General features: G+C 48.4%; 1 protein-coding gene across 1 annotated transcript in view; it reads left to right on the top strand.

The window, feature by feature from the left end:
* The window catches only part of MB21D2 (Mab-21 domain containing 2), a 58,569-nt gene extending 46,297 nt beyond the window's left edge, over nt 1-12,272 (top strand). Inside the window, exon 2 of the mRNA XM_083504269.1 lies at nt 10,248-12,272. Within this exon, the coding sequence (XP_083360395.1) occupies nt 10,248-11,512 (1,265 nt within the window). The 3' untranslated portion in view covers nt 11,513-12,272. The remainder of the gene's footprint in view (nt 1-10,247) is intronic.
* The last annotated feature ends 1,632 nt before the right edge of the window (nt 12,273-13,904 follow it).

Raw genomic sequence — 13,904 nt, 5'->3', positions numbered from 1 at the left:
TCCACGCCTTTTCTTCCCCAAAGTGGTATTAAACAGCGTATTAAAACAATGTCTACTGTAGAGCACAGTCCAATGTCTTAAATCAGTCAGAAGGCAAAACAGTTGCAGCCAGTTGGAAGCCTTCCTGAGCTTCCAGGATCACTGAGCCCCTAAATCCCTCTTGCTTTAGGGACCAGAAACCTGAGTAGACGGTGAGAAAAGCAAAGAAAGCTGACCCCCGGCAAGAAGAATTAAGGGCCTGGAGATTTTCTAGGTGTGCATAAAGGTAAAGGACCCCTGACCGTTAGGTCCAGTCGCAGACGACTCGGGTTGTGGCGCTCATCTTGCTTTACTGGCCGAGGGAGCCGGCGTTTGTCCGCAGACAGTTTTTCCAGGTCATGTGGCCAGCATGACTAAGCCGCTTCTGGCGAACCAGAGCAGTGCACGGAAATGCCGTTTACCTTCCAACCAGAGCGGTACCTATTAATCTACTTGCACTTTGACGCACTTTCGAAGTGCTAGGTTGGCAGGAGCAGGGACCGAGCAACGGGAGCTCACCCCATCACGGGGATTCGAACCGCCGACCTTCTGATAAGCAAGTCCTAGGCTCTGTGGTTTAACCCACAGCGCCACCTGCGTCCCCCATGTTTATGTTTAAATTTCTATCTAGCATAGCACTTATGCAGCCTGGCCATCTGAGTCTGATCACCTAGAAAGAGACACAAAAATCTTAGGAAAGTTTAAAATCTCTCTTCTCCTCCCTCCCAACCCCCTTGGAGTGTTGTTCAGAGAGGAAGCCGCAAGATGGCGCTGAGGGGTTTGCCCAATGAGAGATTTCTGCTTCTGTGCCGCACACAGTGGTTTTCCTTCTATGCTTCCAAGGTGTTCGACTGCGATGCTCCCATAATACTTGGCTTTCCCATGAATGCCTCACCTGGAAATGAGTCAGTTTGGCTTGGGGGCAGAAGTAGAAAGTAGAAAGAAGTCTCTGACATGTAATTAATTATTATTATTATTATTATTATTATTATTATTATTATTATTATTATTTATTTGTACCCCACCCATCTGGCTGGGTTTCCCCAGCCACTCTGGGTGGCTTCCAACAAAGATTAAAAATACGTTAAAATGTCACACATTAAAAACTGAACAGGGCTGCATTAAGATGTCTTCTAAATGTCAGGTAGCCGATACTGGCAAGAGGGGGAAACGGGCAACTGCCTTCATTGGGAAGAGTTTTTGCAGGGTGGGTGTCAGCAGACTTTTCCAGCAGGGGGCTGGTCCACTCTCCGTCAGACCTTGTGGGGGGCCGGACTATATTTTGAAGCGGGGAGAACAAATTCCTATGGCTCACAAATCACTGGCGGAGGAAGAGGAGTGTGGGGGGAGCCCCTGGCAGCGCGATCCCAGTGGGGTACCATCGCGGCTGCCCCCCAGCCTGCACAGGGGGCCACGCCCCTGCAGGCAGCATGCCACACCCCCAGGACGAGGGCCAGCCCTGCCTGCTCTCCGCCACTGCCACAAATAACCCAGAGATGCATTTTAAATAAAAGGACACATTCTACAGTCATACCTTGGGCTGAAGTAGCTTCAGGTTAAGCATTTTTGGGTATAGCTCTGCGGCGACCCGGAAGTAACGGAGCACGTTACTTCTGGATTTCGCCACTCGCGCATGCGCAGATGCTCAAAATGACGTCACATGCATGCGCGGAAGCGGTGAATTGCGACCCCAGCAGACACGGGTTGCGTTCACTTCAGGATGCGAATGGGACTCCGGATCCTGTTCGCATCCAGAGGTACCACTGTACTTGTGTAAAAACACCAGGCAGGCCCCACAAATAACCCAGAGATGCCTTTTAAATAAAAGCACACATTCTACTCATGTAAAAACACTCTGATTCCTGGACTGTTCGTGGGCCGGATTGAGAAGGTGATTGGGCCGGATCCAGCCCCCGGGCCTTAGGTTGCCTACCCATGAAGTATAAGGTCTTCCACCTTAAAGGATGTGCTCAACATGAAAGAAAAGAAAGTACCCAGCATGATCAAGTATTCCAAAAGGACTGGAGCAAATTCATTCGATATTTGAAACATCACTGTAAACAGTTAACATCAGTTTCAGGGTTGTCTGAAGACTCGTAACGGGGAGGTTTTTTTACCTTTTTATATTCATGTAAATTTTAACGTCCTAAGTAATGGATGAATTAGAATTGGAAAATGTATAAAATCCAATGATACAAAGGTTGAGTATGAAAGCCATGAGGCAGGAGGGGAGGGAGGAGATTGGCTGTAAGGAGCCAGAGGGACAAAGTGGATCAGAATGATGTGAATGTATATTATTAAATGGAAAACCTATAAAAATTATTTTAAAAAGGAAAGAATAAAGTACCCATGTGCCTGGGTTAGCAGCTGGGGGGTGCGTGAAAAATGGCCCAAGCTGTCAAGGCAAGGCCTGGATGAGGTCAGAGAGGAACACAAGCCAAGCTGGGAAGGATTTTTAAGGGATTATGGGATGTCCTGGGACTGAATCGCAAGAGGGTAATCCACGCTCACTCCTAGAGAGGAGCCACAGCCCACATGCAGAGGACACGTGAACTGGACTCCCCTGGCCGTAAAAAAGCTCTTTCTCAACAGGACCAGATCTGTGGTCAAGGTGCAAATTCAGGATTCGGCGGGGGGGGGGGTAGGGTTGCCCCTGTGGCATAATGGAGGGTTGGGGAGAGGGAGACCTGAGTGCTGCCCATTAGGGCGGTTCATAAATTATTATTTTTTGTTTGAAAATGCATGCTGCAAAGGTCTTATCTTACTCCAGTAGGGATTGTATAGCTGTATCTTTCATGCATATCAGTTAATATCTTGACCCTTCTCCACTGAACTGAAATTTCAGCCTTCGCGACATAGGAAAACGGCCAAGTAAACAGCTATTTTCATCACTTTATGACCGATTCAGCTTTATTTTGCAGGAATTGCATTTTTTTAAAAAAAGAACAATAAAAGATGCAGAATACAAATTGATACAACAAAAAGCAGTACTTAAAAAAAACCCTTTTAATGATGATAGCATTGATATTTAGATCAAAATGTGACTCATACGATCCTACGACAATTCTACATTTAAGCAACTGGATAGGTGAATATTGAATACCAACTTTTATTATGACATAGCGTAATACTAATAATGGCATGTAAAGTTACATTTACATTACTTCAAGAATACAAAAATAAAATAAAGCTGTGAATGTGAACTATTTTGGGACAAAATCCTTCTTTGATTACTGTTTTGGGTATTTGGCCCGATTCTCCATTGATGTCTTTATAGTTACATCACGTCGCTTCATACCAACTACATTCTGACTTGCTTTTGTCACTTTCTTGACAGCTCTCTCCACCATTTGTGTGTGACACTTAAATTTAGGTGCCCATGGATACATGGTGGGCTGGGTGTGCATATGAGAAATTCCCTGAAGAGAGGAGAGCTTTATGTCAGGAAGAAAAACAGGCTTGATGGTGTTCAGTTTTGTGGGAATGTTCAGGGATGCAGGAAAGGATATATTGTTTGATTATAGCCTTTGTGTTAACAAGTTCACAATTTAGCAGAGTAACATTCCCCTTTGTAAACTCACAGCAGATGCGTTTGCTCAGCTAAAGCCTCTATAATAACTGTTCTGGTATTTCCCCCTTATTTTCTCATAAAAGATAAGACATGACACAGTCTTCTATAAAAGTATAAAAAGGTTTACTCACTCACATTCTGTTCACAATCGGATCCCAGAAGGCAGACTTAGCTTAGAAAAGTAACATACACCTGGAAACTATCTCATAAGGAGACAGTCCCTTTGTCCTCTCTTGGCTGGAGGCCAAGAGAGCATCTTTGGCTAAGCAGATGTTGCTTCTTCGATGCATGTAGTCAAAGAGAGAGAGATGGCTGCCCTGCTCTGTGCTTTTGTCGTTACCTGTGCAGGTGAGGCCACGCCCACCTCTAGTCACATGCAGAGGAAGTCTGTCCCAGCCCAGAAGGAAACAGGAAGTTGACCTGCTGGCTGGACAAACATTCCTCCCCATGTGTAAACATGTTCACTCTAGGAATGTTGTACTTGACTGCTCTTGTGTTTCACATCCCACAGGTTTTTGGATACAGAAAGCTTTGTTTCCCCACCCCACCCCCTCTTGCAACGAGGGAGCGTTCAAAAATGCCAAACTTCAATCTATGGCCTGAGATAGTGTCCTCCACCAAAAACAAACCCTCCTGGCTTGGTTCTGCTGCCTGTCTAAAGAGCCTAGTGTAGAATTTTAGAGTTGGAGAGGGACCTCTCGGGGCCATCTAGTCCAACCTCCTGCAGTGCAGGAATCTCAGCTAAAGACTCCCTGGCAGATGGTCGTCCAACCTCTGCTTAAAGGAAGGAGAGTCCACCACCTCCCGGTTTAACTGTGGAACAGCTCTAACCGCCAGGAAGTTCTTCCTGTTGTTGCATCAGAATCTCCTTTCTTTGCAACTTGAAGCCCTTGGTTTGAGTCCTACCCTCCAGAGCAGGAGAAAACAAGCTTGTTCTCTCTTCCTTGTGACAGCCCGTTAGATATTTGAAGATTGCTCTCCTATCCTCTTAGTCTCCTCTTTTCCAGGGTAAACATACCCAGCTCCTTCAACCGTTCCTCATCAGGCACCAGCCTGCAAGAGAAATATTCTGCTTGCTTTAAACTGGTCCCTGGCGTGGTTGCAAAGTACAGCGCAGCTTTCTGAGCTCCAGTGCCAAGGGGAAGGTCTGGTCCTAACTCTTCCTCTTTTCCTTCAGATGCAAAAGTTGCTGTCGGTCTTTTGTCCTAAAATAACAAGCTGCCTGGGCTTGGCTTTGCATTGAGCATTTTGCTTAATGAGGCTTAATAAAGATTTTTTTTTAAACAAAAAGGTAGACCTTGATCAGCATTTGCTATTTTAGGAAAAAAATCATTGCAAGATTGCTGACTCCCCCTGAATGGAAGAATTTGGTGGGAACAGGAGGGCTGTGTGTGTGTGTGTGTGTGTGTGTGTGTGTGTGTGTTTGGGACAGGGGTTTGAGGGCTGGGAGAAGGATGCTGGCAGGATTTCCCCCCCTCTGACCCACGTGTTAGCGCTCCCTTTGTTGCATCTTGAAAATCTCCGGCAGGGAGCAGAGCGTCACATTCGTTGGGCATGTGATTTTAAAAATAGTTTCCCAAAAATAACTTCAAACCATCCCATAGGGCTCTTTTTTTTCAAGAGGCATGTTTATTTAACAGCACTTTAAAAAATCAAAAAACCCAAGGCAGCAATGTAAGAACCTCGAAAGGAGTTCTTTCTGCCTGCTTTCCCCTTTTCTCCTACACTGCTCTTGTGTGAGAAATTTCGGAATGCCTTTCCCCTCCCCTTCCAAGTTCTGCTTTTCCACAGCAGACTTCTGGTTTAGGTTTTTTTAACCTGGAAGACTGACATTCCAGAGAAACCAACAGCCTCTCCCCCCCACCCCCTGTATTAATTTATTTGCACTATTTATAGTCTCTTCTTCATTGAGTGTTTTCAGTGCCAAAGTCATAAAAATAAACAGAGGAAAGCAACATACAGAAAGTTCTGTTGTCATTTTTTCTTGATTTTATGGTTTTGCAAATGGCTTTGAGGTTTGTCTTTGTTACAATTCTATGATTCTATGATTCTCATGTATACATTTTAAGAAATTAATAAATTGCGAAGCCATGTAGACAGGACCAAGAAACGACCAAATGATTCTGTTACAAGACGCACAAGCAAAATTACAGCAACATCAATTAATATTTCCAATTTAATTTAAAACTGCAGTTGTCTGGCTCGCGGCTTAACACTTCCAGAATGCAGCTGGCTGTGAATTGCGGTCGGTGTCCATTTGTATTGGGATGGTTTGTCTGTGCATTGATACGCTTTCAGGATGGGAGGGGGAGAGAGGGGAGAGTCCTTTTGAGGAGCATAAACTAACCTTTCTTTCCAGTTCGAGATGGGTTAGGCCAGGGGTGCCCAAACCTTTTTCAAAGAGGGCCAGATGTGATGAAGTGAGCAAGTGAACGATTTTACCCAAAGTTGTTCAGCTTTTAAAAGAATTTAATTGTTGAGCTTTTTGAGGGATTTTACCACAGGAAAGAGAGATGCGAGTGGCGCTGTGGGTTAGACCACAGAGCCTAGGGCTTGCGGATCGTAAGGTCGGCAGTTCGATTCCCTGTTTCCGTGTGCTGCTCTGGTTTGCCAGAAGCGGCTTAGTCCTGCTGGCCACATGACCCGGAAGCTGTACGCCGGCTCCCTCGGCCAATAAAGCGAGATGAGCGCCGCAACCCCAGAGTCTGCCACGACTGGACCTAATGGTCAGGGGTCCCTTTACCTTTAAAGGGTATTTAGGACACGGGTGGCACTGTGGTCTAAACCACAGAGCCTAGGGCTTGCCGATTAGAAGGTCGGTGGTTCGAATCCCTGCAATGGGGTGAGCTCCCGTTGTTTGGTCCCAGCGCCGTTACCTGCCAACCTAGCAGTTTGAAAGCACAAAGTGCAAGTAGATAAATAGGTACCTTCTGGCGGGAAGGTAAACAGCGTTTCTGTGCGCTGCTCTGGTTCGCCAGAAGCAGCTTAGTCCTGCTGGCCACATGACCCGGAAGCTGTACGCCGGCTCCCTCGGCCAGTAAAGCGAGATGAGTGCCGCAACCCCAGAGTCGTTCGCGACTGGACCTAATGGTCAGGGGTCCCTTTACCTTTTACCCCAGGAAATAAACTGCCACAGGGGCCGGATTAAACCGAACAGCGGGCCGCATTAGGCCCCCAAAACGGACTTTGGACATGCCTGGGTTAGGCAGAGGAGAGGGAACGCACTGGGATAGACCCCCCCCCTCCATCTAAGTGGCCTGGGGAGACTTCGATTATACCTCACCTATCAAGAGGGACTACAAACTTGATCTGTCGCCTGACAACCCACACCTTTGTGCAGGGCTCTTCGCGTACACATAGTCGCAAAAGTGCGCTGAATGTGCCCTGCTCTCATGTAGGTGCAAGGCTGACTCTCCTGAGCACCAGATTTCAGTAGTCATTTCTGAGTTACTCTGGAGGAGGCAAAAAACAGCTCACCTAGAATCATAGAACTGCAGGGTCAGAAGGGAGAGATTTCTTCTCCCACCTCCTTCCTGCAGATACTGCCGCTGGTGGCATTTGAACCCGGGCCTTTTCTGCCCGCCAATCTGGTGCTCTGTTGCTCTGGTTAAAAAGCCAGCAGAAGTTGTCCGAGAGGACAAAAGGGAGAGGGCAAGGTCGTGGCGCCCTGTAAGGCAATCTCCTGCAGAAAATAGTTTAGGTCAATGGGTTGGAGAGAGAGCAGGTTTTAAATACAACTGACATGTGGCCTTGGACTCTGGAGTCGGGTGCCTGCGATCGATCGCGGAGCTCCGAGCCTGAAACCGCCCTGGTTTTGAAGATTTAATTCCCTGCAAATTGAAAAAAGCAGGGAGGGGAAGCGTCCCAGATGATCAAAGCGCCAGCTCTGCGGGTGGATTTCTTGACAAGCTTTTCAGTCTCTCCACTTTTGATTCTCTGAGCGCATGAATGCCGTTCAGACACCCAGCCGGGGAGGGAGGAGGGTGGCGGTGGCAGCGCCTTATGAAGCACGCACAGCTGAGTTATCCCAACAAGGGGCCTTTTGGTCCTCTGTGAACATCAGGAGAGCCTTCAGGATCAGGCCAGTTGCCCATCGAGTCCACCATCCTGTTCTCACAGGGGCCAACCAGCTGCTCCAATGGGAAACCCGCAAACAGGATTCGAACACAAGAGCAACCCTCTCTCCTCCTGAGAAGGCCAGCTCCTGAAATTCAGAAGCATCGCTGCCTCTGACAGTGGAGGCAGAGCCGAGCCATTATTCAGGACCTTAAGGTCCATGTATAACCATAGTTGAGAGGTCCCAGGCCCTAAGGAAGTCAGACTATCCACCAGGGCCAGGGCCTTCTCAGTGGTGGCTCTGACCTGGTGGAATGCTCTGTCCCATGAGACCAGGGTCCTGCAGGATTTAACCTCCTTCCGTCGGGCCTGTAAGACAGAGCTATTCCGCCTGGCCTTTAATTTGAACTTAGCCTGATCTTTTATTCCCCTTCCTTCCCTCCCCCTCCCCTCCCTTTATGAAGATCACCCGCTCTGAGACCCCACAACTAATTCTCCCCTGGCCTCCTTGCTGGCCCAAGTAGGACCAATTCAGTCAGCTAGCCCTGGGGATTATCTAATTGATTTTTGATTTTTATTGTTATTCATGTTTTTATACTGTATTTTATGCTGCTTTTATAATTAAGTTTTTAAAAGTGTTTTAAATTTGTTGTTAGCCGCCCTGAGCCCGGTTTGTGAATAAAATATTATTATTATTATTATTATTATTATTATTATTATTAATATTATTAATATTATTATTATTATTATTATTATTATCCTGGCTGGGAGCCCTTGGCAGCCTCCTCCTCCTCCATGAATTTCTCTAATCCTCTTTTAAAGCCATCTCGGTTGGCAGCCACCACTGTGTCCTGCAGCAGGGAGTTCCAGAGGCACTGTGTGAAGAAACAGGCAGTGATGTCCACCAGCTTGGATGGCGTTAAAAGAGAATGCGAAAAATTCATAGAGGAGAGAAAGGTTCCTAACTCTCAGGGCCGGGTTCTCACTCCCCTGTCAGAGGCAGCAAATTCTTCCGAATGTCACTTGGTAGAAACCGCACAAGGCGAGGATGTTGCTCTTGTGTTTGAATCCTGCCTGTGAGTTTCCCATAATGGGCACCCGGTTGGCCGCTGTGAGGAGAGGGTGTGTTCCGGTCTTCTCATTGGGACTTTTCTGGGGGGTAAATGGGGCCAGAGTGCCTCCGGGATAGAGAGACAGATTGATCTAATAGATCTGATGTGTACCACCTGAACTAACGCCGAAGTGAACCAGGCAAGCATCCAGACCAGCGCCCATCTTTACGGCCTAACTTGACCAGCAGACCAGAAGTTCCCCAACGCTGCCAATTATTTATTTGTTATATAACATTTACACACCGCTGTATAAAAACGGTTTACAAAAGGGGAGAAAACAGTAAAATTATCCAGTTGACCGTGATAATTTAAGACATACTAAAGCTGCAATTCCTACATTGCAGGGGATGGACTGCAATTCTGTGAATCTGTAAATAGTTTAAAAATACAGGCGATTGGAACTTGAAGCTCATATTCCCTTTAATAATGGTGACCTAGTTTTGATGACCACAGCAAGGATCTTGGCTGGATTGTAGGATTGGAATTTGCCATGAAAAAAACAGAGACATAAAAACCACCCGACTTCCCCAACTGTAGAGAACAGACAAGATCTAATATCCCTATAAAGATTGCAGCAGACGCAGATTGTACAATTCCTGTAACTCTTTGTGCTTAACGCTTAGATTGCTACCATTTCCCATCGAGATGGGATTAGGTGAAGATGTTGCCCCTTCATGGTGGATGACAATGGGAAAAACTGGGTCCAGCAACCTTTGAGCAGCAGACATTCCCGCCCCATGTGGAGGAATGTGCCTTTAGGCAGACACCCTCTCCAGCAGAAGGGTTAACTCTCTCTCTTTTAAATTCATTTTCATTTAGACTTGAAACAATAACATTTCAAAATAAATAAATAAATGCACGATTAATATTGACTCCCCTTTCCATGGTGCATTTATTACTTTCTTTCCCATTACATATTTTAATTCTCCCTACAAGTGTGAGCTCTTGAAAGGCATAAGGTCTTTCCGCTGCCATCTTATAGCAAACCAGTGAGGCTGAGGATGCCCTGCTCTCCTTTTTCTGTTTTTTTTTCTTCAAAAGATATTTATTAAAGTTTTTAAAATATAACAATGAAAATGAAAAATAAAAAGAAACAAAATACAACATAAAAACAATTAAAAAACGAATAATTTTCCATAACATATCTTCCTTACGCTTATTTCCCCAGACCTCCTCATACCTCCCTTCTTTGTATTCCACTTCAATTTGTTAGTTCAGCAAATCCTTACCATTAAGCTTTTACCCATTTGTAAACCTGTTTTTTCGTATCTCCTAAAGCATTACAGCTGGAAACCCCTTAGTTTCTATCCAACATCCTTCTAACATTCATTAATTTTACAATATTTCTGTAGATAGTCTTTAAATTTCTTCCAGTCTTCTTTCACCAACTCTTCTCCCTGGTCTCGGATTCTGCCAGTCATTTCTGCCAATTCCATGTAGTCGATCACCTTCTCTCCTCTTTCTGAACTTCTTCCCCTTTCTCTTTGCAGGCATGGTGCAGAAACTTGACCAAAAGCTCCCGGTTGCCAATGAGTACTTGCTCCTCTCTGGGGGTGTCCGGGAAGGTGTGGTGGATCTGGACCTGGACGACCTGAACATCTACGCCCGCGGCACCGACTACGACATGGACTTCACCCTCCTGGTGCCGGCGCTGAAGCTCCACGACCGCAACCAGCCCGTCACCCTGGACATGCGCCACTCGGCCCTGTGCCACTCGTGGCTGAGCCTGCGGCTCTTTGACGAGGGCACCATCAGCAAGTGGAAGGACTGCTGCACCATCGTGGACCACATCAACGGGGCCACCAACTACTTCTTCTCCCCCACCAAGGTGGCCGACTGGTTCCACGACTCCATCAGCGTGGTCCTGTCCGAGATCCAGAAGAAGCCCCAGAGGGGGATGCCCAGGGTGGAGAAGGTGGAGAAGAACGGGACCATCATCTCCATCATCCTGGGGGTGGGCAGCAGCCGCATGCTCTACGACATTGTCCCCGTCGTGTCCTTCAAAGGTTGGCCGGCCGTGGCCCAGAGCTGGCTGATGGAGAACCACTTCTGGGACGGGAAGATCACCGAGGAGGAGGTCATCAGTGGGTTTTACCTGGTCCCTGCCTGCTCCTACAAAGGCCGGAAGGACAACGAGTGGAGGCTGTCTTTCGCCCGCAGCGAGGTCCAGCTGAAAAAGTGCATCTCCGGCAGCCTCATGCAGGCCTACCAGGCGTGCAAAGCCATCATCATCAAGCTGCTCTCGCGCCCCAAGGCCATCAGCCCCTACCACCTGCGCAGCATGATGCTCTGGGCCTGCGACCGGCTGCCCGCCAGCTACCTGGCGCAGGAGGACTACGCTGCCCACTTCCTCCTGGGCCTCATTGACGACCTGCAGCACTGCCTGGTGAACAAGATGTGCCCCAACTACTTCATCCCCCAGTGCAACATGCTGGAGCACCTCTCCGAGGAGACGGCCACGCTCCACGCCCGCAAGCTCTCCTCGGTGCGCTCGGACCCGGCCGAGCACCTCCGGACTGCAATCGAGCACGTCAAGGCGGCCAACCGGCTGACGCTGGAGCTCCAGCGGAGGGGCAGCACCACCAGCATCCCCTCCCCGCAGTCGGATGGCGGAGACCCCAGCCAGCCCGACGACCGGCTGGCCAAAAAGCTCCAGCAGCTGGTCACCGAGAACCCGGGCAAGTCCATCTCCGTCTTCATCAACCCGGACGATGTCACGCGGCCGCACTTCCGGATCGATGACAAGTTCTTCTGAGGGACGGCTTCTCTCCCCAACCCACCCCAGTTTCAGACTTGAGCCTTGGCTCACCGCCACCCCAAGACCCTCTCCCTCCCACTCCCCTTTTTGGAATCTTTTTTTTAAAAAAACATATCCAGCTTAGATTGGATTCGCGGAGGACAAAATACAGACTTCTTCCTGGTTCTGCAGGATGGAGCAGTTTCTCACTGTTTCGTTTGCTGCTACTTTCCCCCTTTCTGGCCTGTGTGTCGCTTTTAAGGAATACCTGAAGTCACATTTCCTGGGTTTCCCCCTTTTCCTCCTTTTTTTGCAACCTTCTTTTCCGTGTCAGTCTTCTGTTGCTTTTTTCTTCCCGGAGCTCCCTCCCTTGACTCCGAGGTCATGAGTGCGAGGAGTTCCAGAAGGGGATCTTTTTGGGGGTGTGGGGGTGTGTCTTGTGGCTTCCTTTCCATTGCTGGGTGGGGGGCGGTCCCATTTTCATTTGCTCCATTTCCTCTTTTGCTCACCCAGAAGGACCGAGGCGGCTTTGGAAACAGTGACGAAACGTCCCAAAACGATGGGGTGTTGCTTCCCACACACGGCCAGCCCCCCCCAAGTCACTTCTTCTTGAATGTAATAGCTCAGATTTGGACTTCTCATGGCATAAGGAAAGGTGCCACGGCCCACTTCCACGCGGGGGAAAGGAAAACGGTTCTGGAATGTTAGTTTTTAGTGCGTGTAATTATTCAAAGCCTTATTTAAATGCTATTAAAGAACGTACCATTATAAATGTTAATTTGCACTAATGACATCATCTGCCGGCTTCTGGCTTCTTCTAAGGATTTTGAATCTGGGGTGGGGGGTTCCCCTCTTCCTGGTGCTCAGTCCCTGCTGCTTTCCTGGATCCACTGAGAGACGCTCCCGGCTGGCAGATGACCCCGTGGCCTGGATAGAAGGGCTTTGCAACGGAGCCCATGGATAAAGTCGCCTCCTTGCTTAGCTTCTCCTAAGCCCCCTTTCGGTTTCATGCATCCGCGAGAGGCGGCCGTACCAACAGCTCCTGCTCTGCGGCCTCACCAGTCTGGCCGCAGAGAATCCATGGGGGGGGGGGCTCCCTTCTGGCGGAAGAGAGGGGGCCTGGGGTGCTTTCATAGAATCATAGAATCATAGAATCATAGAGTTGGAAGAGACCACAAGGGCCATCGAGTCCAACCTCCTGCCAAGCAGGAAACCCCATCAGAGCACTCCTGACATATGGTTGTCAAGCCTCTGCTTAAAGACCTCCAAAGAAGGAGACTCCACCACACTCCTGGGCAGCAAATTCCACTGTCAAACAGCTCTTACTGTCAGGAAGTTCTTCCTAATGTTTAGGTGGAATCTTCTTTCTTGTAGTTTGGATCCATTGCTCTGTGTCCGCTTCTCTGGAGCAGCAGAAAACAACCTTTCTCCCTCCTCTATGTGACATCCTTTTATATATTTGAACATGGCTATCATATCACCCCTTAACCTCCTCTTCTCCAGGCTAAACATGCCCAGCTCCCTTAGCCGTTCCTCATAAGGCATCGTTTCCAGGCCTTTGACCATTTTGGTTGCCCTCCTCTGGACACGTTCCAGTTTGTCAGTGTCCTTCTTGACCCAGGAGACCCGGCTCTGTGGGAGAGCCAAAGGGACTGAGTTCAGCTCCCAGCAGCATCTCTGGGGAGGGGTGGGAGAAGCTCTCTGGGGCGCAGCTGCCATCCGTGCCCACAATGCAGAGCCACACAGAGCCACGGCTTCCAGTGTCAACCAGTGTCAACTAGCATGAGGACTAGAACCTTGTGTTGCATTAAGGGGAACGGCTGTAGCTGCAGGCATGGACTTCAACCCTCACTGGGGTCTTGGAGAGAAGCCTGAAACTCTTGGAGAAGCTGCTGCCAGCCAGTGCAAACAATATTTAGCTAGACAGACAGACAGACACACACACACACACACACACACACACACACACACCCCTAGGCCTGGCTGGGAATAGGGCAGCAGACAGAGAGACAGGCTATCTCTGCTCTGCTTCCACAGCTAGAGTCAGCCGTGCTTCTGAATCGCAGTTTCTGGAAACCACAGAAGGGGAGAGTATTGATCTTGTGTTTGAATTCTGCTTGGGGGTCTCCCATCAAGGCACCTGGTTGGCCACTGTGAGAACAGGAGGCTGGGATGGATGGGCCATTGGGAACCTCTCATGCCGCCATTATTATTATTATTAAATTTATATCCTCCCTTCCTCCTCAAGGAGCCCAGGACGGCAGATAATACTTTTTTTTTTTTTTTTTAAAAAGGCAATTCCCTTTGCGTTGCACCTTCAAGGGCCATCCGGCCTGGAGCAGGCATTGGTGTAGTCTAGCCTGGAGGCTGCAGATTAAAAAGATGGGGAGGAGGACCACGAAGGTACCAA

Source organism: Podarcis liolepis (assembly GCF_965112155.1).
Source record: "Podarcis liolepis genome assembly, chromosome: 5".
Lineage (NCBI taxonomy): Eukaryota > Metazoa > Chordata > Lepidosauria > Squamata > Lacertidae > Podarcis > Podarcis liolepis.
Note: the sequence above shows the minus strand (reverse complement) of the source record. Positions and strands in the feature narration are given on the sequence as shown.